Source organism: Taudactylus pleione, unplaced genomic scaffold (genome assembly GCF_031769625.1).
Source record: "Taudactylus pleione unplaced genomic scaffold, aTauple2 ptg000314l, whole genome shotgun sequence".
Lineage (NCBI taxonomy): Eukaryota > Metazoa > Chordata > Amphibia > Anura > Myobatrachidae > Taudactylus > Taudactylus pleione.
Genome location: NW_028284715.1, coordinates 160,308 through 187,977, shown reverse-complemented (window position 1 = coordinate 187,977; position 27,670 = coordinate 160,308). Strand labels below are relative to the sequence as shown.

Sequence of the window (27,670 nt, the reverse complement as noted above, 5' to 3'; positions counted from 1 at the left end):
GTTGCCTTATCTGGACGACCTCCTGTTGATAGCGGGGTCTCCAGAGCTTCTTTTACACCATCTGGATCTGACGATTGCGGTACTGCAACGTCACGGCTGGTTGACAAACTGGCAGAGGTCCACTCTCACCCCGTCTCAGAGGATCCTGCACCTCGGGGCCTTATTGGACTCCAGGCAGCAGTGGATCTTTGTGACGGAGGAAAAGATCCTTGCTTTGTAGTTGAGGATGCGCAGTTGTCTGCAGTGTCGTCGAGTGTCGATACACTTGGCAAAGAGGTTATTGGGCTCAATGGTGTCGGTATTCGACATGGTGGAGTACGCCCAATTTCACTCCAAACCTCTGCTGCTATTGATCCGGTCCAGATGGAATGGATTGCCTCAGTGTCTCAAGTCCCAGACGATGGGGCTCACTCCGGATGTTCGCCTGTCTCTAACCTGGTGTTTGCAGACAACCCACCTCAACAAGGGTCGCCCGTTCTGGGTGGCTAACTGGGTCCTGTTAACAACGGACGCCAGTTTCCGGTGCTGGGGAGCTGTCACGGGTCCACACTTGTTTCAGGGCAGGTGGACTCGGGCGGTAGCGGAGCCTCCAATAAACATTTTGGAGCTCCATGCGGTGTCAAGAGCTCTCCAGCGGGCACAGCCGGTTCTCCAGGGTCACCCTGTGCAGGTCCCGTCCGACAACGCCACCACGGTGGCCTATTTAAACCAGCAAGGAGGAACCGGGAGAGTGGTCTTTATACCAGGACGTCTTTCGGAGTCTGGTGGACAAGTGGGGTCTTCCAGAGATAGACCTCATGGCGTCCCGGCACAACAACAAGTTGCCGGTGTACGGGTCTCGAACATGAGACGAAAAGGCGTCTCTGGTGTATGCCCTGTCCGTCTAGTAGACGTTCCAGTTTGCCTACCTTTTCCCTCCGTTTTCCCTTCTTCCGCGGGTATTACGGAAATTCAAATCAAGAAGGAGGTACGCTACTGTTGATAGCTTCCGAGTGGCCCAGACGGCACTGGTTCTCCGACCTCCAGAGTCTGTCAGTAGACGTTCCTCTGAGGTTACCATTACGACCGAATCTGCTGTCATAGGGTCCTTGTCTTCACCCGGACCTGACTCGGTGTGGCTGTTGAAACGGTCATGCTAAGGTCCAGAGGGTTTTTCTAGCTCCGTGGTGCAAACCATACTAAGAGCTCGTAAACCTTCCTCGGCAAGAATCTACCATCGTGTGTGGCATACTTTCTTCCGGTGGTGTAGACCTAGAGGTTATTCCCTTAGGGAGTTCCGCCTGTCTAGGGTGTTGGCTTTCCTACAGGCTGGACTGGATCATGGGCTTCGCCTGGCTTCTCTGAAAGTGCAGGTGTCTGCCCTGTCAGTCTGGTTTCATCGTAGGATTGCTGCGCTCTCTGATGTGCACACCTTTATGCGAGGTGTTCTTCGCATTCAGCCACCTTTTGTTCCACCGGTGGCGCCTTGGAATTGTGCTGTGGTCCTGAGAGTTCTCTAGGGACCGCCGTTTGAACCACTGGACTCAGTGGACTTTAAATGGCTTACAGCTGAAACCATATTCCTTCTGGCCATTGCCTCGGCCAGACGGATTTCGGATTTAGGGGTTCTCTCTTGTAGACCCCCTTTTCTGATTTTTCATAGGAATAGGGCGGTGCTTCGCACTCGTCCGGGATTCCTTCCCGAAGTGGTATCCAGTTTTCACATCAATGAAGAAATTGTTGTGCCGGCTTTCAATTCACCTGGACTTTCAGTGGGTGACGCCACTTGGGATGTTGTGTGGGCATTGAGAATTTATGTTGACCGCACTTCTTCTTTTAGGAAGTCGGACGCCTTGTTTGTCCTCTATGGCTTCCGTAAAAAGGGTTGGCCTGCTTCAAAGTAGACTTTGGCAGGCTGGATTCGTATGGCAATTTCAGAAGCTTATCTTCATGAAGGTCATCCAGTTCCCTCCTTGGTGAGGGCTCATTCCACTAGGTCTGTGGGTCCTTCGTTTGCAGCTAGACGTGGTGCCTCTGCAGTTCAGATCTGCAAGGCTGCTACGTAGTCTTCTGTCAATACCTTTGTGAGGTATTACGCTTTTGACACCTTTGCCTCTCAGGATGCTTCCTTCGGGCGGCGGATTCTCCTCTCAGCACAGGAACGTCCCCACCCTTAAAGGATACTGCTTTGGGACATCCCCAAGGTATCCTGTGGATACCCTATGGACCCTGAAGTAGAAAATATGAAATATGGTAAGAACTTACCCATGTTATCTCTATTTCTACGAAGTCCATAGGGTTCCACAGGACTCCCGCCCTGTCGCACCTGTACTGCAGATGGGCTTTATTCTGGTCACCGTTTTTTCCGTCTCCCTATGGTGAGAATGTGATTCTTGTGAGTGTCCAGATTTTTTTCTTCTCTCTCTTTCTTCTCCTCCTCCGGCCTATGGCTTGTGACGTAACTGAGATGCCTTGACCTGGGGGCGGGGTATAGGAGAGGGACCCAGATGCATCCTGGGAGGCTGAAAACTTTAACTCTGTGGTGCCTGAAGACTGACGTCATCACCTATACCCAAGGTATCCTGTGGAACCCTATGGACTTCGTAGAAATAGAGATAACAAGGGTAAGTTCTTACCATATCTCATATTATTTACTATAACTCTGGCATACTAAGGTATAAAGGGTTCATTGTACCTCACATCTCCCTATATTTGTGAGGGCTATCACATACTATATATCGCTGTTGCGCACTACACTGTGCCATATTACACATACATCTGGGTTGCTCACTGAACTGTTTCAGATTGTGTGTTACCTTATTCTTGCAGCTATGTCTGGCAGAGGCAAGAATAACAAGCAGCATGCTCCTCCCACTCTGGTGTCTTGTAAGTCCTGCCCAGCAGGCTTAGCTTCAGAGGGCCTCCTTCAGGATGGCTTTTGTGCATCTAGTTATACTGCGCCGGGCCCATCAGCCCCACTGTCCTCTCCTCAGGACCCACCCTGGGCTACTTTTTCACAGGTGCTGGCAAAACTTGCGGACCACCTAGCGTTCTTTGTGGTAGCTCCCCCTATGGGATGGCCACAGAAGGTACTCCCTGCAAATCCTTTGCCTCCCCCATGGGTAGACGTACTTTCTACCTCAGTGCAGAGTCTGCGGATACCTCTACAGCCTTTCAACAAATGCTGCAAAAAGAGAGACCCTTACCTAGTAAACCTACTAAGTGTGCTGTGATCTTCTCCGTCCACCCAGCTATCAGATTCTCATTTATCATCTGGGGAGGCAGAAGATGCAGACCTCTCTCACTCTGACTCCCCCTTGGGAGACGGGGAACCTCTCTCTAAATTAAATATACCTGCACTTGTGAGAGCTGTAAAATCTATTATTTAAATAGAAGAGACAGATCCCGCTCCTAAGACAAAACAGCCACTCTTTAAACTACAAAAGGTAGTTTTACCAGTTTCTTCACTCTGATCAGCTATCTGATCATATGAGTGAGGCATGGAATATGCCCAGTAAAATATTTCAGCTGCCTAAAAGTTTAATTTCTCTCTTCCCGCTACTGAATTCACTAAATGGGAAGTTCCCCCAGCAGTGGATTCCCACGTGACACATCTGGTCAAGAATGCTACCTTACCGATCCATACTGCAATCTCCTTGAAGGAGACTACAGACAGAAGGATGGAAGCTTGTCTAAAATCTATATACTCTCTTACAGGAGCTATTACTCATCCTGTTAGGGCTACGGCCTGGGTGAGAAAAGCTATTGAGAATAGAAGAGACATTTCCCTCCGATGGTTCGAGGGAACAGCTGTCCTACATATCTCACATTAGAGATGCAGCCTCCTACTTGGGTAAAGAAGCTATGGCTACTGCTCTCCTAGCCTCCAGGGCATCTGCCACTTCTGTAGTAGCCCACCGTATTGTTTGGCTCCGCTCATGGAAGGCAGATGCGGACTCTAAAAATTTTTTGGAGTCTCTGCCTTATTCTGGAGATATCCTGTTTGGCCCAGAATTGTTCAAGATTGTGACTACCTTGGCAGCTTCCAAGATGGCGTTCCTGCTCTCCGCATATAATACAAATCCTCAGATGTCATCCTTTCGGTCCTTTCGTCCTCAAGGAAAAGCTAAAGGTCAGTCCTTTCCAAGGCATCAGGCATCAACTAAGGCCTCCAAACCTAGGACAAAACAGACCTGGGCTACTAGACGTGCACCTACCAAATCTGAGGACAAGCCTTCAGCCTGACGGGGCGGGCCTCTCCCTGAGGGCTCCCTGGGTGGGAGGCTGACTTGTTCAGTTCGCCCAGTTCTGGCGTCAGACCACATCAGACGCCTGGGTAAGAGAAGTGGTCTCCCACGGATATGCACTATCCATCCTGAGGCGACCCCCCAGCAGTTCTTTTGCACAGGACCTCCATTGGACTCAAGCAAGGCCCTGCTGCTCCAAAACGCCATTCAGTCCTTACTGCTCTCAGGAGTAATTATTCCGGTCCCCTCCTCACAGCGAGGGAAGGGCTATTATTCTACCCTCTTCTTAGTTTAGAAGCCCAATGAGTCTCATCGGCCTATCCCCAAACTCAAGTCTCTGAACAAGTTTATCAGGATGCCCAGGTTTCGTATGGAAACCCTCCGCTCTATTATCTTGGCTATGGAGCCTGGTGACTTTATGGTGTCTCTGGACATTTAGGGCGCTTACCTACATGTACCTATAGTGCCTTCTCATCAACAATATCTCGGGTTTGCTATACTACAGCAACATTACCAATTTCATGCTCTGCCTTTTGGCCTTTCAACGGCTCCTCGAGTCTTTTCCAAGATCATGGCAGTTATGGCGGCCTACCTTCGTCGTCAAGGGATCACACTGCTCCCATACTTGCCATTCTACAAACACACGGTTGACTGATCAACTGGAAAAAGTCTTCCTTGATACCTCCTCGAAGAATGGTACATCTGGGAGCTCTCCTGGATTCTCGGGCTCAGAGAATCTTCCTAACAACAGACAAAATCTTGGTATTACAGCACCGGGTGCGCAGACTACTACATAGTCACTGAGTGTCAATTCACTTTGCAATGCAGACCCTGGGATCCATGGTGTCCACCTTCGACATGGTGGAGTTCGCTCAATTTCACTCCAGGCCCCTACAACACCCGATCCTCTCCAGGTGAAACGGCTGCACCATCTGATCAGATCCCAGATAATGGGCCTCTCCCCGAAGGTTCGCCTGTCCCTAGCCTGGTGGCTACAGATATCCCACCTAGATAAGAGACGCCTCTTTTGGATCCCAGACTGGGCACTCATCACCACGTACGCAAGCCTCCGTGGGTGGGGCGCAGTGACCGGCCAACACTCCTTCCAAGGCGACTGGACTCCAGCCGTGGTAGTCAACGTCCTGGAACTCCGAGCCATCTACAGAGCTCTAGCGCTGGCTCAGGATATTCTTCAGGGCAGGCCTACCTCAATCACCAAGGAGGCACTAAAAGTCGGACAGCAATGGCAGAAGTGTCCCGAATTCTAACATGGGCTGAACGCCATCTCCCAGCCATCTCCGCAGTGTTCATCCCAGGTATTCTCAATTGGGAGGTGGATTTCCTTAGCCGTCACAACGTGCATGCAGGAGAGTGGTGTCTACATCCAGAAGTCTTTTAACTCCTGGTAGACAAATGGGGTCTACCGCATGTGGGCCGCAAGACACAACTACAAACTTCCAGTGTATGGAGGCAAGACAAGGAACCCCAACGCGGCCTTCGTGGACGCATTATCTGTGAGGTGGACCTTCCACTTAGCGTACCTCTTCCCTCCAATATCCCTTCTTCCTCGGTTTCTTCAGAAGTTCAAACAGGAAGGGGGCACAGTCCTGTTGGTAGCTCTGGCTTGGCCCAGACACCATTGGTACTCTGATCTCCAAAGTCTCTCCATAGACATTACTGTTTAACTTCCTCTTCGACCAGACCTGTAGCTTCAGGGTTCCTGCCTACATCCGGACCTGGCCCACCTATCTTTAGCGGCTTGGCTCTTGAGACATCCCTCCTAGGGGCTAAGGGTTTTTCTAGCTCTGTGGTCCAGACCATGCTCAGAGCACGTAAACCGGCCTCGGACAGAATCTATCACCGGATATGGCATACATATTTCCATTCGTGTACTCCTAGAAACTATGTCCCTCAAGTTTTTAAGGTTTCTAGAATACTTGCCTTTCTTCAGGCTGGATTGGATCTTAGACTCCGCCTAGCATCTTTGAAAGTGCATGTCTCTGCTCTGTCCATCTGGTTCCAGCACAGAATTGCTCCTCTAATGGATGTTCACACCTTCCTACAAGGTGTTCTCTTTGTCACTCCTGTGGCTCCGTGGTTCTCCACGCACTTCAGGAACCTCCATTCGAACCCCTGGAATCGGTGGATGTCAAGTGGCTCACTGCGAAGACTCTGTTTCTTCTAGCTATAGCATCTGCCCATAAGGTATCGGATTTAGGGGCGCTTTCATGTCGCTCCCCCTTTTTCATCTTTTATCAGGGCAGGGCTGTTCTTAGAACATGCCCAGGCTTCCTTCCCAAGGTGCTTTCTCGTTTCCACTTTATTGAGGAAATTGTGGTTCCGGCCTTTCAATTACCAGACCTCTCGGCAGGTGAGGCTTCTTTGGATGTGGTTCGTGCTCTGAAGATCTACGTGGACTGTACTGGTTACATCAGGAAATCGGACTCCCTCTTCATCTTATATGGATTCCATAAGAAGGGATGGCCAGCTAACAAACAGACTCTGGACAGATGGATTCGCATGACTATCTCACAGGCTTACACGCAGACGGCTGCAGTATCTGCTCATTCTACTCGCTCTGTGTGTCCCTCGTGGGTAGCCCGGCGTAGCGCCTCTGCTGAACAGCTATGCAAGGTGACCACATGGTCTTCTGTTCACGCCTTTCTTAGGTTTTATGCCTTTGATACATTTGCCTCTTAGGATGCTCCCTTCAGGCGCAGGGTTCTCTTATTAGCTCAGGAGCGTCCCCGCCCTTGAACAACTGTTTTGGAACATCCCTATTGTCTCCCCTGTGGAGCCCTATGGACCCTGGAGAAGAAAAGGAGAGTTATGGTAAAACTTACCCTTGTTAACTCTCTTTCTTTGCACCAGGCTTCTATGGGTTTCTTCTCTGGGTCACTTGTTTCCTTCTTTGTGTGAGTGTGAGATTCTTCAGTGTACCAGTCTTCCTTCTCTCCTGTCCTACTCCTGCCTTGGGCTTGTTAACAAAACTGAGTTGCCCTCAGACTGTGGGCGCGGTATAAGGGGAAGGACCGGAGAATCCTGGGATTGAAAAGCTTTGCTGTTGGTGTTTGGTCCTCCAGGTCCCACCTACACCCCATTATCTCCCCTGTGGACCCTATGGTCTTCGAAGAAAGAGAGTTAACAAGGGTAAGTTTTACCGTAACTCTCCTTTTTATGACTTTTTCTCTGCATTTACCTGTACAATCACATATTCCATGCTGTACACATGTGAAGTAAAGCACCCATATGTCTTTCCAGAGCCAACAGAAGAACATGCAGGAGATTTTATTCCGCCTGAGCATGCAAGACCAGAAAAACAGAGATTCCCAGCAGAGCCTGAACTCGCATCTGAACAACGAGAGCCAGAAGCAGAACTCTCTGGTCAGTCAGCTGAAGGAGATGGTTGCCGAGAGAGAGGCCAAGGTGACAGCGCTGGAGGCGGAGATCAGACAGCTGACACCGAAGGTAAAACTTCCGTAATTATCACTGTAAAAAGGGACCGATGATTGGTCCTGATTCAGAGTTGGGAATAGAGTAAGAAAGAGCAAGTAACTGATCATGTTGATCAAAACCATGCTGCACTGCAGGTAGGGCAGATGTAACGTGCAGAGAGTTAGATTTGGGAGGGATGTGTCCAAACTGACATCTAAATTGCAGTGTAAAGATAAAGCTATCCAGCATGTGTGGGCTACATGCAAAAGCAGCCAGTATTTACCCTGCATGCAAAATATAATAAAAGTATTTGCACCCCTTGAATTGCAATATGATTTGTCCAGGTATACAGTTACTTGCTGTTTCTTACTCTATTCCCAACTCTGAATTAGGCCCATTAACCGCCTGGGTGATGGACACTTAACTCCATTTTAAATTGATCTAAATTGCTGGAAATTATTTAACTTCATTGTTATTCAAACAATCTGAAGTGTTAAGGATCAGCGAACGCAAAGGCCATCCATCGTCTATGTCAATATAAACTATTCATACTGCCAGGAAGTGTAAAATACTAGTTAACCTGGCATGAAAAGCCTTTGTAATAAATCATTTCTTCTTCAGGGTCCATAGGGATCCACAGGGATAACCATGGGTTGTAGGTGGTTGGAGCTAACCGGGCACCTAACAGTGAAAAGCTTTAGCTCCCAGGATGCCCCGGTCCTGCTCCACATACACTCCGCCCCCAGCCAAAAGCAGACAGTTTGCGTTTGGTGCCATTTGCATCTTTAGACAGAGGGACTGCACTATGCAGCCCCAAGCTTTATTTTTATTATTACTTAGTTTAGTTTATTTTAGAGCAAGCAGCACTGGGCATCCTAGTGGGCGCCTGTGCTACTGCTCCATCTTCCCCCGCCGGTGCCGCAACATCGGTGAGTAGTCCGATGATTACGGCGGGCGCCAGCAGGGCTCTGCTAGCCGCTCCACTGGAGACCCAGGGCTGCAGCCGGACAAACGGGGAGGCAGGTAAGGCGATTCCCCGCTTGCAGGGAATCGTGTATGTTGCAGTCCTTACCTCCGGCTGTGTAGACCACCGGGAGGACGCTGAGATGGGGCGTCCAGTTCATCTGCACTCCTACTAGACCACCAGGGCACTTAAGTCCGGCATCGGGGACCTTTGTTGAGGACAGCGGCCCCGGCGGCTGATACGGCAGTGGGGAGTTAAGCTCTACCCCGGTAGCCCCTCCCCCAGCTCAGAGCGCGATCCCTCATTGAGGTTTCCCGCCTCTGAGCTGCTACTCCTCACCCTCCTCCCACTGTGAGATGCTCAGCAGCCATTTCTCAGGGCATTGCTGAAGCTACATGTCTCAGGAGAATCTAGTCCAGTCTCCCTGTATACCTTTCCTCAGGGCCAGGTTATACAGCGCTCAATCCTACCAGCCTATTAAGGCTTGAGTACTTGATTTAGTGCCCATTGCTAGTATATTTGTGTGTGTGTATGTATATATATATATATATATGTGTGTGTGTGTGTGTGTGTGTGTGTGTGTGTGTATATATATATATATATATATATATATATATATATATATATATATATATGGGATGTACAGGCTTGGATAGGTTCAAGTTTGCACGCTGAGTTCGGATTTTTCCCTCCAAAAAAACGGAACTCAGAAAGAGGCAAAACGTCATCTTGCATGGACAAACATCATCATTCCTGGACTTTTTTGAGGGAAAAATCCGAACTCAGCGTGCAAACTCGAACCTATCCGAGCCTGCACATCCCATATATATATATATATATATATATATATATATATATATATATATATATACAGTATATATTCTCCGCTGTCGGCGGCACTCGGATCAAATAAGCCCCTAAAAAGCCAGTATATAGTCCAATGTTTCGATGGATCATTTATTCCATCGTCATCAGGGATAAACACATGTAAAACACACTCACCTTTTTATCCCCACCACCATATTCATTGCCCTTCCGGGACAGGAACCGGGACACCCACTGATGATGTCACGAACCTGCACCGTCTCCAGGACGACAGAATAAACTAAAGTGAAGAACCATGGATACAAAGTTATTGCAGAGCAAGCGGATAAAAGAGTACATATATAAATATAGATACATAGTCCAACATTATCAATAATAATGATGGACTATATACTGGCTCTTTAGTGGCTTATTTAATCCGAGTGCTGCCGACAGCTGAGAATTTATTTGGGATTCCTAACGCAGGGCACCGGAGCTCATCTTTATATTTACACGTGAGTGCCGCCTGGACTGTGTTGTTTTTATATATATATATATATATATATATATATATATATATATATATATATATAGTAAAGAAAGAAGGAGTCAGCACATCCATATCAATCCATAGAAAATGTATTAATCCAGTAGAGAACAAATGTCGAGGTTATTTGAGGGGCTTGTGAGCAAAGTCATAGCAATAGTTCATCATGGCACAAACAGCAGGCAATCATGAAAATACTCATCACAAGTCCTCCCTCCAGAGAGTAGCGCCCGACAGCCGTTTCGGTGTCAATCCGACACCTTCATCAAGGGCATATCATACAAACCACAACCCCTGCCTACATATACACCCAACAATCAAAGTAAAGCATACTCACCTGTACATAGACGCACAGCGGCGGGTCATGAGACCATAGCTCAGACACACGCCGGATATGCCGGAAGTGACGCTCCTGGACCGGAACTGGTCACAGGTAACCAAGACAACCTAACAACAACGCGAGCACCGGAAGTGACGATCCGAAAAACGGATCGAGTCACCAGTAACCAGGGCAACGCAACTCAATGAACAGTGTAAACTAAATTAATAATAAATAACTCCTTAGGTAATAGCTCAAATAAACACTGTCTACAAAGAGAGCACCAGTATAAAAGCGCCATGTACTCCAAAAGGTTGGTTACTCCAGCATATTGGTACGTAATGTAACGTAGCGAGCATGATCCACATCATTGGTGGGTGTATAATAGACAAAAAGATATTTACAAAAGAAACCCAAAGAAAAAAAGTAGAAAACCATAATACAAAAACAATAACAATACAATGAAAAAAAAACACAACAACAACATATCCATAACAGCGAAACCACCAATATAGAGAGACTAAATAAAGTATACAAAAAACTATAAAAAACAACTCAATGACAGCCCCTCATTAAGTCCGTGCGGGGTCACAGTGTTAAGTCGACTAATCCAGAAACATTCACGTTGTAAAAGCAATTTATTACGATCTCCTCCTCTCCTTAATGGAGCAACATGGTCAATAGGAAAAAATAAAAAATCTTTCATAGTGTGACCATATGCTGCAAAGTGTCTCGCTACCGGAGGTGTATTAGCATCAACAGCCCGTAAAGCCTTCTTAATGGACGACCGGTGTAAGGCAATCCTCTCCTTAAGGAGCCTTATGGTTTTACCAACATAGAGCAATAGACAAGGGCACCTGATGAGATAGATAACGAAACGGCTGTCACAGTTCAGATGGTATCCAATATCATATGAAATGTTGGTACTTGGATTAGTAAATTGTGCTCCAGTCTGAAGAAACGGGCAGTTCACACAACCATGACATTTGAAAACTCCATTCTTTTGTCGCAACCACGTATTAAGCTTCGTGGCTCCAATGTCGGTTTTAGCCACTGCATCTTTAACATTACTGCTACGTTTGTAGCAGAATAGAGGTTTTTCTTTACAGAGATGTCCTATGGTATCATCAGCTTGAATGATATGCCAATGCTGTAACACAGCTTCTCGTATACGCTTAGACGCAATAGAATAAGTGGAAGTGAACACCATACGTGAAATCTGATCACCACGGTTGCTGCTGACCAATGCTTCGTCCTGCGTCAGAGTTGCACAATATGAAATGGCCTCTTGAATCTCACTAATAGGGTAACCCCTGTCTATGAACCTCTTGCCCATCTGTTGTAGTGCCAAGGGAACCTCAGTAATGTCCGAAGTAATCCGAACAACTCTCAGTAGTTGTGATAGAGGAAGTCCTTTTTTAAGTGATAGAGGATGAAAGCTATCAGCCTGTAACAACGTGTTTTTATCTGTGGGTTTCCTGAATAATCTAGTTGACAATCTGCTCCCAGATTTATAGACACAGACATCCAAATAACAAATGGTGGTTTCACTGTAAGATAAAGTAAATCTGATACTGGTGTCCAATGTATTGAGTGAATCAATAAAATCGGTGAGTAGGCTCACACTGCCAGTCCACACAAAAAATAGGTCATCAATATAGCGTACAAAAAAATGTATATATTGAGAAAACTCTTCATGTGCAAAAATATGTTGATTCTCGTACATATGCATGTACAGATTCGCAAATGCCGGGGCCATATTCGACCCCATCGCAGTTCCCGTTAACTGCAAAAAGAAAGAGTTTTCGAAAAGGAAATAGTTCTTTCGTAAAACTATTTCCATAAGTAATAGCAAAAATTCGATATTAGGACCTCCATAATGTGGACTGCCAGTGATGAGGCCCCTCACTGCATCTAAACCATCTCTGTGTCCAATGTTAGTATAGAGGCTAGTAATGTCAAGAGTTACAAGTAAACTGGAGTCAGGGAGCGAACCCAGTGCTCTAAGTTTGTTAATAAAGTCCGTGGTATCTCTAATATAATATTTAGTATGTTGTACCACTGGTTGAAGCCAAAAATCAATGTATTGTGACAAGGGTTGGCACAAAGACCCACACGATGAAATTATAGGCCTCCCTGGAGGCTTAACAAGGGTTTTATGCACCTTGGGCAATACATAGATGAAGGGTATCTTAGGATGCGTTTGTGTAAGGAAATGAGCGGTAGGTTCATCAATATAATCATTGGAAAGGCCTAATGTAATCACTGCATCAATCTCCTTTTTATAAACATAAGTAGGATCATATGTAAGTTTTTTATAGCAGTTAGTATCATTCAACTGCCGCATAATTTCTGACACATACTCATCCCTATTCAACAATACAATACCACCCCCCTTATCGGAGGGGCGGATCACTATATCAGAATTGTCCCTAAGTGTATTAATAGCTATATTTTCTTCCTTGGAGAGATTACAGTAAGAAATCCTTTGATTATCCATAAAAGATAAAGTATCGCGTTTAACTAAATGAATAAAGGTTTCAATTGAGGGATAAAAATAACCAACAACATCAGGGTACAAAGACCTCTACTTGCTTCAACGTTTCAATGCCATTAGCATTATCATCCTGATTGAAAATGCTAATCGCATTGAAACGTTGCCGAGCCTGTGCTGTTTTTAATTTATATAGTGTTATATAGTTATATGCTTTGTATGTGACTTGTGCTCTCTCTGCTGTAGTGATACACTGCCCTAACTTTCTGACTGTCAGTTGTATCTATCCCTGCTGCTCTTTCTTAAGCCTCAACTACCAGGTGTGTAGGGGTTTATTGTTGCTTCACATTTACTTGTATTTGTGAAGGGTGTCACATTGCATTACTTGCTATACATTTTTTGTGTACTACTTACTGGCTATTACTATGTCCTCTAAAGGCAAGGGTAATAAGGAGGCTGCGGCCCCTGTGCTGGTTACATGCAGATCCTGTTCAGCGGGCTTGTCATCTCAGGATTCTGTGCAGGATGGTCTATGTGCTAATTGTTATGTACCACCTTGCCAGTCCCTGTCCAGGAGCCACCTTGGGTATCCTCCTTCTCCTAGGTTATGACGCAGGTAGTTGACCGCTTATAAGCCCCCACGCTGCCTCCCACCATGGGGTACCCACAACTGTTACATCCTGCTATGTTTGTACCCCCTATGCATCCTCTTTGGATGGATGTTTTTGCCCACTCAGTTCAGAATATGGCTCAAACATCTGCCGCCTATCAGCAAATGTTACCGGGTGGACAGACCATTAGTCACCAAAGCATATAGACTAACTGTATCATCCTCTCAGTACACCCAGCTTTCGGATTCTGACACATTATCTGAGGAGGCAGATGATGCTCACATTTCTCCCCTCGGGTGAGGAGGACCGTCATTCGACAGTGGGTGTCCCTTCTCTAGTGAGGGCAGTTAAATCGATCCTGAACATAGAGGATGAGGAACCGGCCCCTAAGCCTAAAACACCGGTGTTTAGACACCAAGAGGTGGTTAAGGCTGAATTCCCTCAGTCGGACCAGCTCACTGAGCTCATGAAGGAGGCATGGAGTACCCCTGGTAAATGGTTCCAGATTCCAAAAAACTAGCTTTTTTTTCCCTCTCCCACCTGGAGAGTGTACTAACTCCCCTACTGTTGATTCTCACGTGGCACGCTTAATCAGAAGCTCTACGCTGCCTATACCATCCACATCCTCCCTTAAAGACGCCACAGATAGAAAACTGTCTCAAGTCCATTTTCTCGCTTTCTGTCGCTATTACTCGGCCGGCTATGGCCACGGCCTGGGTAGCTAAGGCTATCAAAGGATGGACAGATGCGCTTGAAGACAGCCTGCCATCAGATGCTACCAGGGAGCAACTGGCCTACATCTCCCATATCCGGTGAGCGGTCCCTTATTTGGGAGAAGCTGCGTTGGATACTGGACTCCTTGCTTCTAAGGCATCTGCGACCTCGGTAGTCGCTCGCCAAGTCCTTTGGCTACAATCCTGGAAAGCGGACACGGAATCCAAGAAGGCCCTTGAATCCTTACCTTTCTCTGGAAACATACTGTTTGGCGCAGAGTTGGACAAAATCGTGGCTACCGTGGCTGCCTCAAAATATTCCTTTCTGCCATCAGCAGTTGCCCCTAAGCCTAGGTCGTCCTCCTTTCGGTCCTTTCGCCCCCAGGCAAAAAGGACAGTCCTTTCCCAGGCAGCCTAGTTCTCACAAGACTGCCAAGCCTCGATCCAAGCAGCCTTGGTCACCCAGACGTCCAGCTTCCAAGTCTGATGACAAACCCTCCGTCTGATGGGATGGGCCTCCTCCTGGGGGATCCCAGGGTGGGAGGCCAATTTCTTCTATTTGCCGACTCCTGGCGTCAAACAACAACAGACGCCTGGGTCAAAGAAGTGGTCTCTCAGGGGTACGCCCTCACCTTCCTCAGGCGTCTTCACCAGAAATTTTTTTGTACAGGTCCTCCATCAGACCCCATCAAGAAGCCATTCACTGCGTTCAGGTGTGATAATACCGGTTCCTTTGGCTCTTCGAGGAACTGGTTTTTATTCCACTCTTTTTGGTTCAGGAGCCCAACTGGTCTCATCGGCCTATTCTGCATCTCAAATCCCTCACAAATTTATCAGAGTGCCCAAGTTCCGCATGGAAACTCTTCAATCAATTGTCTTGGCATTGGAGCCTGGGGATTTTATGGCTTCTCTGTACATTCAGGATGCATACCTGCACGTGCCTATTACTCCAACCCACCAATGGTTCCTGCGGTCTGCTGTCCAGCAGCAACATTAACAGTTTCGGGTGCTGCCCTTTGGTCTGTCAACGGTCCCTGGGATCTTTACCAAAATAATGGCAGTCATGGCGGCCCATCTCAGGTGTCAGGGAGTCAGAATCCTGCCATACCTAGATGACCTCTTAATTTTGGCACATTCACCGGCTGTTTTACAACACAATCTCCAGCTGACCATTGCCTGCCTGCAAGCACACGACTGGCTCATCAATTGGAGAAAGTCCTTTCTCCCACAGAGCAGATGGTACATCTGGATGTACTCCTGGATTCTCGAATACAAAGGATCTTTCTGCCAGCGGACAAAATATTGGCACTGCACTTGCGCGTGTGCAAGTTGCTCTGCAATTGAAGGGTATCCATTCACTCAGCAATGCAGGTCCTGGAGTTCATGGTATCAACCTTTGATATGGTAGTATCATCTGATCCAGTGCCAGATGATCCTCCTCCCTCCGGAGGTCCAGCTTACCCTCTCATCGTGGCTGCAGACGTCCCATCTGGACAAGGGTCGCTCCTTCTGGATTCCAAATTGTGAGCTTCTCACTACGGATGGCAGCCTTCGTGGATGGGGCATGGTAACTGGTCATCATACCTTTCAGGGACGGTGGACAACCCAGGAAAGTCACCTGCCCTTAAACATCCTGTAGCTTCAAGCAGTGTACAAAGCGCTCACTCTGGCGTGAGATCTCCTCCGGGGGGCAGGCCGGTCCAAATCCAGTCCAACAACGCGACTGCGGAAGGCTTCCTCAACCATCAGGGAGACACACGAAGTTGGGCAGCAATATGGGAAGTAACACACATCCTGATCTGGGCCGGACATCATCTCCTGGCAATCTCGGCAGTGTTCATTCCTGGAGTCCTCATTTGGGAAGCGGACTTCCTAAGTCGTCAGGTTGTACACGCCGGAGAATGGGCCCTCCACCCGGATGTCTTTTAACTCCTGGTGGACAAATGGGGCCTACCAGATGTAGACCTCGTGGCCTCATGTCACAACCACAAGGTCCCTAGGTACGGGTCCAGGACCAGAGACCTCCTCAGCCGCCTTCGTGGACGCTCTGGCAGTACTGTGGGACTTCAATCTTGCATAATTCCTGAGGGTGCTCCAAAAATTCAAGCAAGAAGGCGGCACTGATACTGATAGCTCCAGCCTGGCCCAGGGGCCATTGGTTCACCGACCTATGGAGTCTCTCCATAGACACTCCTTTTCCACTTCCTCTACGGCCTGCACCCGGACCTACCTCGTCAGTCTTTGACGGCGTGGCTCTTGAGTCATCCCTCTTAAAAGCCAAGGGTTTCTCTCGCTCTGTGGGCCTGATTCAGGGATGTACGCTAACCAGATGGTTAGCGCACATCTCTGATGTTTGGAGGACTGTGCATGCGCAGCAGGTGTACTGCACATGTGAAGCCCTCCGACTGCGAGCCCGCTTACAGTGTATCCCAGTCGCAGCCTGACTGACAGGCTACAGCATTTGGGAGGCGGAATGGGGGCGTTCCTTGGCAGCGTTCCCGGAAACGGGGGCGTGTTGCCCCCGTTTTCCAGGAGGGATGAGGCCAGGGTCTGCGTGGGTGCACACAGACTTCCTGGCCTCGCAAGCTGCCAGGAACCGGCCAGGCTGCGGGAAACTTTAGCTCCTACAGCCTGGCCAATGGAACATCGATGGTCGTGATTGTTTTGATGTTGACCAATACTGACCCCAGGCTGCGACCTGGCCCGCAGCGCTGGGATCACGTAAATACAGCCAATGAGGTGTGTGACACCTACTTCTGCATTTGCATTTTAAATGGATGGAATTGCACAGCCGCTTGTGTGTGGCTGTGCAATTCCATCCACCTCTGACTCAGGCACTGTGGTCCAGACGATGGTCAGGGCACATAATCCTTCCTCAGCCCGCATCGATTAGAGTTTGGCACTTTCAATGGTGCTCTCCCATAGACTATGACCCTACGGTTCTTAGGGTTTCCCTGGTGCTTGCCTTTCTCCAGGCTGGGTTAGACCTCTGCCTCCGCCTGGCATCCCTTAGAGTTCAGGTTTCTGCACTGTCAGTCTGGTTCTAGCGAAGGATCGCTCCCCTCCCTGATTTTAGAATGTTCCTTCAGAGTCTTCTCCACCTTCAACCTCCTTTTTTCCCTCCGGTGGCCCAGTGGGATTTGTCCTTGGTTCTCCGGGCTTTACAGGCTCCTCCATTTGAACCTCTAGACTCAGTACACCTCAAGTGGCTGACGGCGAATACGCTATTCCTCCTCGCTGTCTCCTCTGCCTGCAGGGTATATGAATTAGCAGCACTCTCCTGACGCTTCCCCTTTTTGATTTTTCATCCAGACAGAGCTGTCCTCCGAACTCGGGCTGGTTACCTTCTTTAAGTGGTATCCCCATTCCATTTAGATTAAGAGATTGTGGTTCTGACCTTCTCAAGTCCTCGGACCTCTCTGCGGGCGAAGCCTCGCTGGATGTGGTTTGTGCTCTTCGGATTTACTTGTATTGTACCAACTCCTTTAGTAAATTGGATTATCTCTTTGTGTTGTACGGCTTTCACAAGCGAGGCTGGCCAGCTAACAGACAGACTCTGGCCCGATGGCTCTGCATGACAATCTCTCAGGCTTACACACAAGCTGGTCTAACTGTTCCAAACACGGTTAGAGCACGTTCTACTCGATCTGTGGGACCTTCATGGGCAGTTCGCCGTGACGTTTCTGCTGAACAATTGTGCAGGGCGGCCACGTGGTCTTCCATCCACACCTTCCTCAGGTTCTATGCCTTTGACACCTTTGTCTCTCAGGATGCTTCCTTTGGGCTACTGATTATCCTTGCTGCTCAGTAGAGTCCCCACCCTTAAGGGAAACTGCTTTAGGACATCCCCATGGTTATCCCTGTGGATCCCTATGGAACCTGAAGAAGAAAATAAGAGTTATGGTAGACTTACCTTTTGTTAATGCTTTTTCTTCGAGGTCCATAGGATCCACTGGGCACCTACCCTGACTCACTTGGCTTCATTGGATATTTTCCTCTTGGTCACTGATTCCCTCATCTTCTGTGAGAGTGTTTCTCATGTGTACTGTTCTTCCTTCTCCTCTTTCCTGCTCCTGCCTTGGGCTTGTTCACAAAACTGTCTGTCTTTGCCTGGGGGCGGGTGTATGCGGAGGAGGACCAGTGCATCCTGGGAGCTAAAGCTTTTGATGATTTGGTGCCTGGTTAGCTCCAACCACCTACACCCCATGGTTATCCCTGTGGATCCTATGGACCTCGAAGAAAAAGAGCTAACAAAGGTAAGTCTACCATAACTCTTATTTTTTATATTATTCATCGTTTGATATTTGCATTATAAAAATATAATTAATGGAGTTGAGTTTTTTTTAATTGCAGATTGTTCACTGTTTTTGTCAACCAAGTTTCGGATGATGAAATATACTGTATAATGAAAATGTTACCATATGGTGACATGCCTCATGGCTATCTGGACATTGTTATAGGCCTGAATGAAATGTACAGTAATCCTTTTGCATTTAATTAGACCTCATGGCTATCTGGACATTGTTATAGGCCTGAATGAAATGTACAGTAATTATTTTGCATTCTCTGTCTACAGAGTCCCTCTGAGAAGCCAGGCAGTGGGAGAAGTTTAGATATTGAAGAGGCAGAAGAAGGAATGAGACCCAATCAGCGGATGCCTGTGAGGTCACTGTCAGCTGGCAAGGACCCGGCCGCTACGAGTGACTCAGCCAGGTAACATTGATCTCAGGATAATTATTTTTACATCTCTTTTTTTTCATACTTATTGTCTTTGTGGATGTTCCAAGCAAACTAAAACTCCACAAGACCTCTGAAGGTGTACTGTGGTATCTGGCACCAAGATGTTAGCAGCAGATCCCCTAAGTCTTGTAAATTGCGAGGTGGGGCCTCCATGGCTCAGACTTGTTTTTTCAGCACATCACACAGGTGCTCGATTGGATTGAGATCTGGGGAATTTGGAGGCCAAGTCAACACCTTGAACTCTTTGTCATGTTCCTCAAACCATTCCTGGACTTGCAGTGTGGCAGGGCGCATTATCCTGCTGAAAGAGACCACTGCCTTTAGGGAATACCGTGGTCTGCAACAATAATTAGTTAGGTGGTACGTGTCAAAGTAACATCCACATGAATGGCAAGACCCAAAGTTTCTCAGCAGAACTTTGCCCAGAGCATCTCACTGCCTGCGCCGACTCACTTTCTTCCCATAGTGCATCCTGGTGCCATCTCTTCTCCAGGTAAACCACGCACACGCACCCAGCCGTCCACATGATGTAAAGCAAAATGTGATTCATCAGATCAGACCACCTTTTTCATCTGCTGATTGGTCCAGTTCTGACGCTCACGTGCCCATAGTAGGCGCTTTCAATGGTGGACATGCATCAGCATGGGCACTCTGACTGGTCTGCGGCTATGCGGCCCCATAAGCGTAAAGCTGCGATGCCCTGTGTGTTCTGACCCATTTCTATCATAGCCAGCATTAACTTTTTCTGCAATTTGTTCTACAGTAGCTCTTCTGTGGGATAGGACCAGACAGGCTAGCCTTCACTCTCCATGCACAACAATAAGCCTTGGGAGCCCATGACCTTGTCACCGGTTCACCAGTTGTTCTTCCTTGGACCAATTTTGTTAGGGAACACCCCACATACCGGGAACACCCCACAAGACCTGACATTTTGAAGGTGCTCTGACCCAGTCGTCTAGCCATCACAATTTTGGTCCTTGCCAAAGACACTCAGATCCTTTATGCTTTCTAATTTTTCCTGCTTCCAACACATCAACTTCAAGAACTGAGCGTTCACTTCCTGCCTAATCTATCCCACCCCTTGACAGGTGCCATAGTAACAAGATAATCAATGTTACTCACTTCACCTGTCAGTGGTTTCAGTGTATCTTTGGAGGAGGGGGCCCATGTGCACTGTAAAGACCCTGTCAAATATCTGCATATCGCATATCCGCATATCTCAGAGATTCCTTTACTATATGTGTACATATCTTCCGCTCCTCTTTCCACTGCACGCCCTGCACCCATTATAGATACACCCCTGTATAATATGTGTGTATATATATATATATAATATGTGTGTAGTATATATGTAAAGAGTTTTTTGGGGGGGACTTATGCTATATTAGGACTGTTGTAAGTATGGAGGATGTTCTCACGGTATGCAATATTTTTGTCCTCCACACCAGGAAAGTTTCTAAACTGGGGCATGAACTGGTAGAGACTGCAGCGGCTCCCTCTCCATATGTCGGCATGGGCGCCTCTCCGCAAAGGTACAGTATGGACATGAAATATCTTCATGTGTATACGCAACATTTATTGAGTGTTCTGAATGCAATGTAATAAATGGGCCAAACATTAAAGAGAGCAAACCAGTAAAATAAGCAACTAAATATCCCTGATAAAAGTAAATCCTTCCATCTGGGCTTGATGAGCTGGAAGATAAACCAGCAGCTCCATTGTCCAGTAACTCAACGTGGAACCAGAGTTCATGGCAGTTTACGTGCAGACCAGGTCGCTCAGTTTGCAGAAACAAGATAATGGAAATGCATGTGCTGGTCTAACACATTAATCAAGGATGTGTTTGAGAGCAGGACTAGTGAGAGCACCTGAAAGCTGCCTGAGGTATGCTACACAGGTTTTCCCAGGTGCCCTAGAGGGGAAGAGTGCTTTTTACATTAGCGCCCCGTGTATACTACCATTTTGTGTCACCTAACGCAGAGGTTCTCAAACGCGGCCCTCAAGGCACTCCAACAGCTAAGGTTTTAGAGATATCCATGCTTGAGCACAGGTGATTCAATCAAATTGACTGAGGCACTAATTAAGTCACCTGTGGTCAAGCATGGATATCCTTAAAACTTGGACTGTTTTCGGTACCTTGAGGACAGAGTTTGGGAACCTCTGACCTAACATTAATCAGAATAAAAGGACACAAGGATGAAATTAAGATGTCTTCTACCATCCTTGTTAAGTATAGTTGGGGAAGCTTGGTGATTGTACTATGCAGATAACACAGGTGTTCGTTACTAACACTCATGTAGGACTGCGCAGAAAAGCAAACCCGCAGCGCAGCCGCTCTCTTCTGGCATGAAATGCGCCTACTTCCACACAGTTTTACAGGTAAATATATATATTAGAGACGGCAGTGTCTCTGGATGTGCAACAGAATGTGCCATCTCCTGGGAGGAGCTAGGTGACCCGAGAACATTGCTTGCTGAGGGCCTGAGATTTATGCGCAAGTTGGTCACAAGTATAATTATTGCATACTCGGAAATAAAAGGGGGTCTCTGCCTGTATTCAGAGTTGGCCGCACTGACCCCATCCGTCCGCTTGTTAATGTACAGTAGCCAAGTTGAAGTAAAGGGATTAGAGTTTGTTTTCGGGATCCAATCCTTTGAGATAAAGGGGTATGAGAGAGTGGAATTAGTGGGAGGATGCACAGTCTTTTTCTCTTCTCTCTCAGATAGTGTCGGTCAGGTCTCATTATAGTTTGAGCAATGTCTTTAAAACATTCAACCACGGTGCAGATGATCTCACTCTTATGATTAATTGAAAACTTAAATAAAACTAAACCAAGGAGAACTGTAGGAGAAAAGCTTACCTTAATAAATAAATAAGTCAGGTAGTCCTAGTGTGTTAGGTTGGAGAACAAGCAGACGCACCTGTGCACATGAAGACGCAGATGTGAATAAATAAAAATAAGTCTGAGAAAATGTATGATCATAGGCTATATATATTTGGCTTACAGTAAAAGTGGGTGACATTTAGCCACCTTTTCATTGCTGTAGGACATGTACTATAGGGAGATGCTGATATGCTGGCATTGGCTTGTGTTATAACACAGCAGTTAATGAATCGTCGGCCTCTTTTTTACGACAGCTCAGAGCTGCGAGTTTTGCAGACGCAGAACGCAGAGTTCCGGGCACTGTGCCAGGCGGCCGAGGTGGAGAGGGACCGGCTGATGGAGTTAGTGTCCGTCCTGCAGCGGAGGATGGAGGAAGGTGGTATGAAGGTCCTGGACGCAGAGAAGAAGCTGCAGGAGGAGAGGAGGCGCTCAGTGCTTCTGGAACAGCAGCTGGAGAAGATGAAAATGGACTCGGGAAAGAACGGAGCCGTACAAAAGCTGACTGCTCGCGGCAAAGCCGGTAAGTTCGCTCTGTCAGTGCTGACCTATTAATCACGCAGAGGAATAATGAAAACGTAATAGACAAATATGTTTGAAATGTACCGGAATAAATAGATTGGATTTGTGGAGGAAGATCATTTACCAATGCACACAAGACTTTCTGTACTGCATACAGGGGTCTATTTACTAAGCAGGGTTAGGAGACAGAGTGAAAAGTGATGGTTAGGAGACAGAGTGAAAAGTGATAAGGTGCCAGCCAATCAGCTCCCAACTGTCATTTTTCAAACACAGCCTAGGACCTGATTGGCTGGCACCTTATCACTTTTCACTCTGTCTCCTATCACTGCTTAGTAAATAGACCCCACAGTGTCTTACACTCAAATTCTGGTCAATGGTACAGTTCCTTTGAAGGTTTTCCACCTTCAGATCATATAGTTTATCATCTTCTAAGTGTCTATTGTCATATTTTATTAAATAGATAAATATACATATACAGTGGTCGAGGTGGGGCGGCACACTTGAGTTTTGCAGCAGAAGACCTACCAGCGCTGGTATCGAGTATGGGATTCCAGCGCTGGAACAGCTGCAGCATCATGTAGAGATGTGTCCCACTGGGGATCCAATGCAATGAGGACAGCAGACGTGTATCATATCCGATAACATCTGAAATGAACAGACCCAACCTGATGATATAACAGCCTGGTTGAAAGTGACAGGAGGACGTTAGGTAGACAGTGATGTGTATAGTACAAGTTGCAGGAGGGCTCATGCCCAGTGAGGTCACCTTCAGTTTACACCCAGCTGCAAACAGCCCAGAAGCCTCCACATGCTGGTTGGACAAAGGTTCTCCAGAAAACTGGACAGTCGGAGGCGACGTCCACGAATCCGGAGCCAAATGCTTCACCCACAGAAATTGTTGGCCAGTAACTGTGTAAGGCAAAGGGCCTGATCGAGCCGGACGCAGCTGCATTTGTGTTTTTTGCTGCTTTTCATATCTGCGTCTTTTACAGCAGTCTTGTGTGCGACTTTATGCAAATGCTGCTACAAAGCCCCCTGCCTGGTGTGTGTCTGAATGGGATGTAGTTTGGAAGCCGATGGTCTAAATCTCGACCACCGGCTTCCAGACGTTTTAATCCCGGCGTGGTACTAATGACAGACGTCTAAATCTAGACGCCTGTCATTAACCAGACGCCGGAAGACCGACGCCCGGCATCCCGATCAAAGTGATGCCGGGCGCGGACAGCCGCGCGGGGGGGATTAGGTTTAGGGCTCCTGGGGGGGGGACAGGGTTAGGCACCCCCGCGGGAGGTTGGGGTTAGGATTAGGCACCCCCCGGGGGACTTGGATTTAGGCGGCGGGGAAGGGGGGGGTTCGGTTTAGGCACTTAGAGGGGGGATTAGGGTTAGGCACTTGGGGGGAGGTTAGGGTTAGGCACCCCTAAGGGAGGGTTAGGGTTATGGGAGGGAATTAGGTTAGTGATACTTACCTTAGGGACGATCAGGATTTTCACCCTTGCCGGGCTGCCGCTGTCGGGATTTGAGTCGCCGTCTACTACAGCCGTCTGAATATACAAGGACTGTGACAACCTTTTTCAGTGTCCATAGAAAGTTTGCACCATCAAAACTTGCACAGGTCCTGTGGCAGGTGCAGATTATGCGTCTGAATATGGCCTCCTATGTGAATGGTTCCGCGTCTGTGAACGCAACGACTACCAGTGACACGCCCACGATGCTCCCATAAGACGCTACGTGTGTCTGTTTAGTTACCTCCCAGTCACCACACAGGAACGACCCGCACATACAGTATCTCATACCTTGCATCTAAATTTGTACTGCGGCTTTGTACGTACAAAATCATTACGGCATGCGCGGTGCACTCTGATACTTGCGCAGACGAAAAACATCGCTCCACTGCGTCCAACATGGCCGCTGCGTCCCACTCAGAATCGGGCCCAAAGTGCGACTTGTGTCTTGTGTATTCCTGGATGTGTTCTGCACCTGGTTTCCATACGTCTGTCATTTGTATGTAATAATAAGCTCGCTCCACCCATTAGTTGTGTTTTATGATAGAATGCATAATAATCAGCAAAGGTAACAGACCATGAGATACAAGGACTACTTTATACAGACAACCTGCGGCCATACAAATGAGGCCACAATCCTGTATTAGATTGTGTGAGGGCGAATTAGCTGCCGCCCCCTCTGCCATCTTTCGTCCCTTGTCACCTCCTGCTTACAGTCTGCAGATACCATGACCAGCACTTGACACTTTCCGATCTACGTATTATCCTGCAAGTAATGGGTGAGTTCATCCGCTCTGTGACTAACGCCAAATTCTCTCTACAGGACTCTCTGTCAGCAACTCCAGATCCTTCCTGAATTTCAATGAGATCTCTGAGGTGTCCTCCATTGTCCCACTGGAGACACAGATAGAGGAGCTCAGCACAAAGTAAGGCTGCCCTGTCCTCTTACAAGGTCAGATAGTGTCCGTCCTCCGAACCTGCGATGCAGAGGGAGATGTATCACATTCACCAAAGATAATACATATACTGTATACATTCATTCATCCGGGCAACAAACCCCAGATGAGATCTGCAGAAATATGTCTGCAGTCCTGTGCGCACGTCATTCCCACACTCTCCAAGGAACGCACAGTCGCGCTTCTGTGGTACGGATGCTTAGTAATTGTGTATATGTAATACATGCACTGAGAATAACCATCACATGCGCAATACAGTGATAACCACCAATGTCAATTACCTGCATTAGGGCAACCATGAAGTTTCAGCATGAAAAGGAATAATCTTTAATGAATGGAGAATAGAGCATTGCTTCAGCGTTTACTGGCCAGGGAGACCATGATGACGTGGGACGTGTACGGGATACCGGCGTTTGGGATCCTGGCGTTCAAAATCCCAACAGGGTTATTCTAACCTTCCCCCTCTCCCTACCCTAACCCTCCCTTCTTGGTGCCTAAACCTAACTTCCTCCACTAGTGCCTAATCCTAACATCCCCCTCCCCGCACCCTAAATTCATTCTCTCCTTCCCCGCACCCTAGAGCTTAACCACGCTACTTAACTTCGGGATGTTGGTACCGGTATTCTGGCGCCGGCATTCTGACCACCGGAATCCCACCTCCCGGGATATTGAACATATCCCAATGACCTGCCGGGTATACTGAGAGTAAAGGAAATGTAATGACAATGAGGTGGCGGCAAAATAAGTACGTTTGTAGGAACCTCTTCTGCTCACGGGACGGTTTATTCTGTATCAAGCATATGGGAACATAGTTAAGTGAGATGGGGTATATCAAATATACATGATCGAAGCCAGTCGGCTATTTTTAAAGGATCGAAGACCTGATTCATAGTTGCAAGTTGTCCGATTTGCGTGCATGGAAATCTTCGCCCATATTCGGAGCAGCCGTCGTCACTATTAGCGCACATCTGCAGCAGCCCCATACCTGTCGCAGGAGATCTGTTAGATAGATTTCTGCGTACGCACAACTCAACACAGCCCACAATTCCATTTACACACACGTGGCACGCCATCAGGACACTTATCTACATACCAACGCCCTGCTGCCGTCCATTCAGCCGCAAGTGGAGATGAGGCTGAGATGAGTACGTCCACAGTTGCTCATAGTTGAGTACACTGGGCTTGGACACACGCACAGTGCGAAACATCATGTGTGCACAAAACGGACTTGCGTGCAACTCTGAATGAGCCCCTTAGTGAGCCGGGCTGGGCTAACAACAAGGTGACAACGTACAGCTCGTCCTCTGTTAAAGCCAACAACTGACAAATAGATGCTCCGGGGTTTCTTCGTCTTCATAAATATAATTTGTATTATATTATTAATTTATTATCCTTTATTTTTATGGCGCCACAAGGGTTCCACAGCGCCTTACAATTGAGCAAAACAAGAAAACAGGGACTTGCAGTACAAAACATTGCAGGAGAAGGACATGTGTTATAATAAACATTGCTGCATCATAACACTCAGATAAGCAGCAGGAACCAAGGGTTAGGTACCGTTGTAGGGAGTATAGGATAGTGTAGGTAAGGCAATGGAGAAGCACGTGAGGGAAGAGGGCCCTGCTCGTGAGAGTTAATATTCTAAAGGGGGAGGGGCAGACAGATAGGGGTGACACAGATGGGGTAGACAGTTAGGGAGTAGCAAGGGGCAGTGGCTTAGGATGAGAGTTGGATGGCTTTGATGAGAGTTTATATTGAATATAGTCTCCATATTTCAGACTGGCGATACAGGCCGATGACAATCAAGCTCTGAAAATGGCTCTGCAGAGCACCCTGAAAACAAAGGAAGACGACCTGAAGCTCTACCATGAGATGATGTCCCAAGTGAAGCAGATCTTCCTGCAGGCTCTGCGCCAGCACAAGCAGGAACGGAACGTTCTCTAGTGTCCCGGCCACAGCGACACCAGTGTGCGTCAGTCACGGACATAAAGGACTTGCACTTTTTTGTTATCCAAAGACTTTTTTTACCAGATCAATCATGAGTACCAACTGAAACTGTAAATAAATGAGCACTTTGGTATAGTGACCTCTGTGTGTAGACCTGATCCCGGTTGGATCTACTGCTCTCTGATGGTATGGACAGATATTGTGATCTGCGGCAGCACTTCAGGAGTTAGAGAGGGGTACGCCTCTCATGTCAACAATACTTTAAAGGGAGAAGTGCGCTCAACTGATCAGCCTTGTTGTGTATATGTTTCAATAAGAATTACCTTAATACTGGGATTTAAAATAGATATTAGTGTCTATTGATAAAAAATTGGTCAATCAGGTTAATCCTATTGTTCTAAGTCACAGACACATTTAGTGATGAAGCTAGATCACACCCCCCAGTGGTTTAGGGATAGAGATGCCAGCATCATCACTACATGTGCCTGTGAGTTAGAACAATAGGATTAACCTGAATCCTGATTGACCAATATTTTATTAATAAACACTGATATCTACTTTAAATCCCAGTATTAAGGTCATTCTCATTGAAACATATACAGTTGAGCGCACTTCTCCCTTTAAAGTATTGTAGACCTGATCCCGCCTTCTCTAGTAGTATAAAGCTGGCAATACACGTTCCGATGATCACAATCACCCGGTGCCCAGTGTGTCCAAACATTAATTGATGTATTTGGCTCGATCCTGTAGGATCCCCTTGGTGCAGTCAGTTGATGGCTGTGCAATATTTATGATGGTGATAATCTGCTCGCACACTTTATAACTATATCGCTACACTTAAGTGTTGCATATTGATTATAAGGGAGTTGGTAGTATAATTGTATATAATGTTTAATATTTCAATGACTGACATTTAAAATGTTTTATTGAAATATTAGATGTAAAACAGCACCTAAGGACTAAAATAAGCTAAAGGACAAATACTGTTACCTTCTGTAGGGTGTTCA

At 47.2% G+C, this 27,670-nt stretch overlaps 1 protein-coding gene across 2 annotated transcripts in view; it reads left to right on the top strand.

Moving 5' to 3' along the window:
• The window catches only part of CCDC13 (coiled-coil domain containing 13), a 72,230-nt gene extending 45,274 nt beyond the window's left edge, over nt 1-26,956 (top strand). For both annotated transcript variants that reach the window (XM_088442563.1, XM_088442564.1), the window contains exons 11-16: nt 7,488-7,694; nt 18,690-18,826; nt 20,302-20,385; nt 21,992-22,257; nt 24,584-24,686; nt 26,495-26,956. In XM_088442563.1, the coding sequence (XP_088298689.1) occupies nt 7,488-7,694; nt 18,690-18,826; nt 20,302-20,385; nt 21,992-22,257; nt 24,584-24,686; nt 26,495-26,660 (963 nt within the window). In that variant the 3' untranslated portion in view covers nt 26,661-26,956. The remainder of the gene's footprint in view (nt 1-7,487; nt 7,695-18,689; nt 18,827-20,301; nt 20,386-21,991; nt 22,258-24,583; nt 24,687-26,494) is intronic.
• Nucleotides 26,957-27,670: the final 714 nt, after the last annotated feature.